Below are 2,311 nucleotides of genomic sequence, written 5' to 3' on the forward strand. Positions count from 1 at the left end.
AACAACAGTAGCAACAACAAACCCAAACCCAAAACCCAAAAACCTTGCTAACTCTGCTCAGTGGACGTGCAAGTAAAGTTGGAAAACACAGTGATGATTAAAGCATGCTATTATTATCTATTGCCATTAATTTTAGAAAGATACACTCTCAAAATTCTAAGGACATACTTTTTACTACTATTCTACAGCACTTGATCTCAACCTACTTTATGGTTTTGGGAAATGAGTTTACAAAGTAAGAGGCAACTATGCATTTGTCACTGACATTTCTCCACACTGCTACATATAGAACGCTTTGCTGCTTCTGTTTTTACAATACCAGATGAACTAAGGCTTGCACATGTGATTGCTTGTAAGCATTATGAACCCTTATTTAAAATACTTTAAGTATTCAATATATTAAAATATAATAATCACAAAATTAAAGTTTTACGTACCGGGTTTTTATCAGGATGTAACTTCAATGCTAACTTCTTAAAAGCTTGTCTTATTTCTCTACTGCTTGCAGTTTTGGATACGCCAAGTAAACTGTAAAAATCCTGCTCTGTGCCCACCAAAACGGCCATATACACTACCAGAAGACAGAGAGTGATCCTTCTTAGGTCTCGGACATGGTCATTTTTATTCAGCCAGCCTCCCATCCTCCTTCTTATACAGGCTCTGGTAAATGTGGACATGAGAGACACTTCAGGGTCAGGCAGAGCAGACACACAAAAAAACTCAGCAGCACCTCGGTCCACATTGATTCCAGGGTGAATCAAGCATCATACAATCATCTCCAACCATCTAACTCTGCAGAGAGGAAACCAGGGAGTTAAAACATACTTCAAACTTGAAGGCAATGACATCACCACACAATATCGTCACAAGTTCCACCTCTACTCAATAGTACCTCAGAGTGAATGCGCCAGGATCTACTCATTTCACTACTTCAATATTCAAACAGCCAGATTTGTGAAATTGGTCAAGATACCAGATTGGGGGGGGGCGACAGCTACCTAGAACTTAAATATGTAACACAACAGGAGCAATTTATACAACCAGAAGGCTCTGATTATTTAGCATCAGAACACCTGCATGGAAATAAAAATGATTTCCTTCCTCTTTCTACCTGTTTGTGTTTTCTGTTTTGTAACACTTCTTCTTTTTAAGCATCCACAAAAGCTATTGCGTTTTTTAAGTTAGATCTCACTGGTTGCATATGACCTTTGAGGGACCCAGAAGGACACAATGCACTTCCAAACGGTATGTACTTCTCGCCTCTTTGAAAAGTGTCAATTACAGTTACAGTAGGTAGCTTTCTTAGAAAACAGGGCAGCCTTCCCTGTTTTTAAAGGTGCTTACACTGAATAAGATCTTGTAGTTTATAACGACAAGAGTAATTTCAAAAATTAACATTAACTTTACTGCAAAAATTTGGTATAAGTAAAAATAGGAAAAGAAACTTAAAAAGAGAAAGGAATCAATTATAGACACCTCTGGAAGGTAGAAAAAGGGCCAATCATTTTAGCACATTAAACTAGTAGTTTCTAGGATACTACTTCGAAAAATCTACCTCTCCCAGCATCCTCGGCTCCACCTTTCATTTCTATCCTACGTGTATTTTAAAAACATTTTCCCCTACCGTTGAACGCTCGCCTATTCATCTTATCAAAGCTACTTTTCTAAAGTACACTGATAAAGAACAGGAAACCGCCGGCCTGCAACCCGTCAGAGGGCGCATCTCAGCCCTCGCTCGGGTCGTGGACGCGGCGAAGTGGCAGCGCGGGTGTGGGCGGGGCGGCCAGGTGGGAGCCGCGCCCAGGTGGGCGGTGGGGCCAGGTGGGAGCTGCGGCCAGGTGGGCGGTGGGGCCAGAGGAGAGCGAGGCCAGGTGGGCGCCGCGGTCACCCGCACCGGCAGGGCTCCCGGATTCTCCGCCGCTCCTCTCTAGAGCGCAGGGAGGGCCGAGGACGACTGTCCCGCGCGTGTCCCGAGCCTGAGGTCGGACTAACGCAGCCAAGCGATAAGCCGGGGCAGGAAGCGGCCGTTCGGGCAAGGCGGAGCGGTGCGGAGGAGGACGCGGAGGCAGGCGGACGCGACACCCCGCCAGCGGCCGTCGGGACTGCGAGGAGCGGACCCCGGCTCGGCGCCCCTCCTATCCCCTTTCCCGGGCGCCCAGGCCCCGCCCGGCCCGCGCCCACCTGGGGGTCGCCTCCGGCAGCTACTCGCCCACCTCGTCCGGGCGGTGGACGCCAGCCAGCAAGCTCACGCTGCGCGCGGGCGCACCCACCCTCCGGCCGGCCGCTGAGTGGAGCTCGGGCTGCGGGAGGA

General features: G+C 48.1%; 1 protein-coding gene across 1 annotated transcript in view; it reads right to left on the reverse strand.

Moving 5' to 3' along the window:
- Dnajc10 (DnaJ heat shock protein family (Hsp40) member C10) overlaps positions 1–2,305 on the reverse strand; it is a 47,521-nt gene extending 45,216 nt beyond the window's left edge. The window contains exons 1-2 of the mRNA XM_023712340.1: positions 2,182–2,305; positions 438–792 (exon numbers count right to left, since the gene is read on the reverse strand). Of these exons, the coding sequence (XP_023568108.1) occupies positions 438–677 (240 nt within the window). The 5' untranslated portion in view covers positions 678–792; positions 2,182–2,305. The remainder of the gene's footprint in view (positions 1–437; positions 793–2,181) is intronic.
- Between the last annotated feature and the right edge of the window lie 6 nt (positions 2,306–2,311).

The sequence above is a fragment of the Octodon degus genome, unplaced genomic scaffold (assembly GCF_000260255.1).
Source record: "Octodon degus isolate 3935 unplaced genomic scaffold, OctDeg1.0 scaffold00025, whole genome shotgun sequence".
NCBI classification, from domain to species: Eukaryota; Metazoa; Chordata; class Mammalia; order Rodentia; family Octodontidae; genus Octodon; species Octodon degus.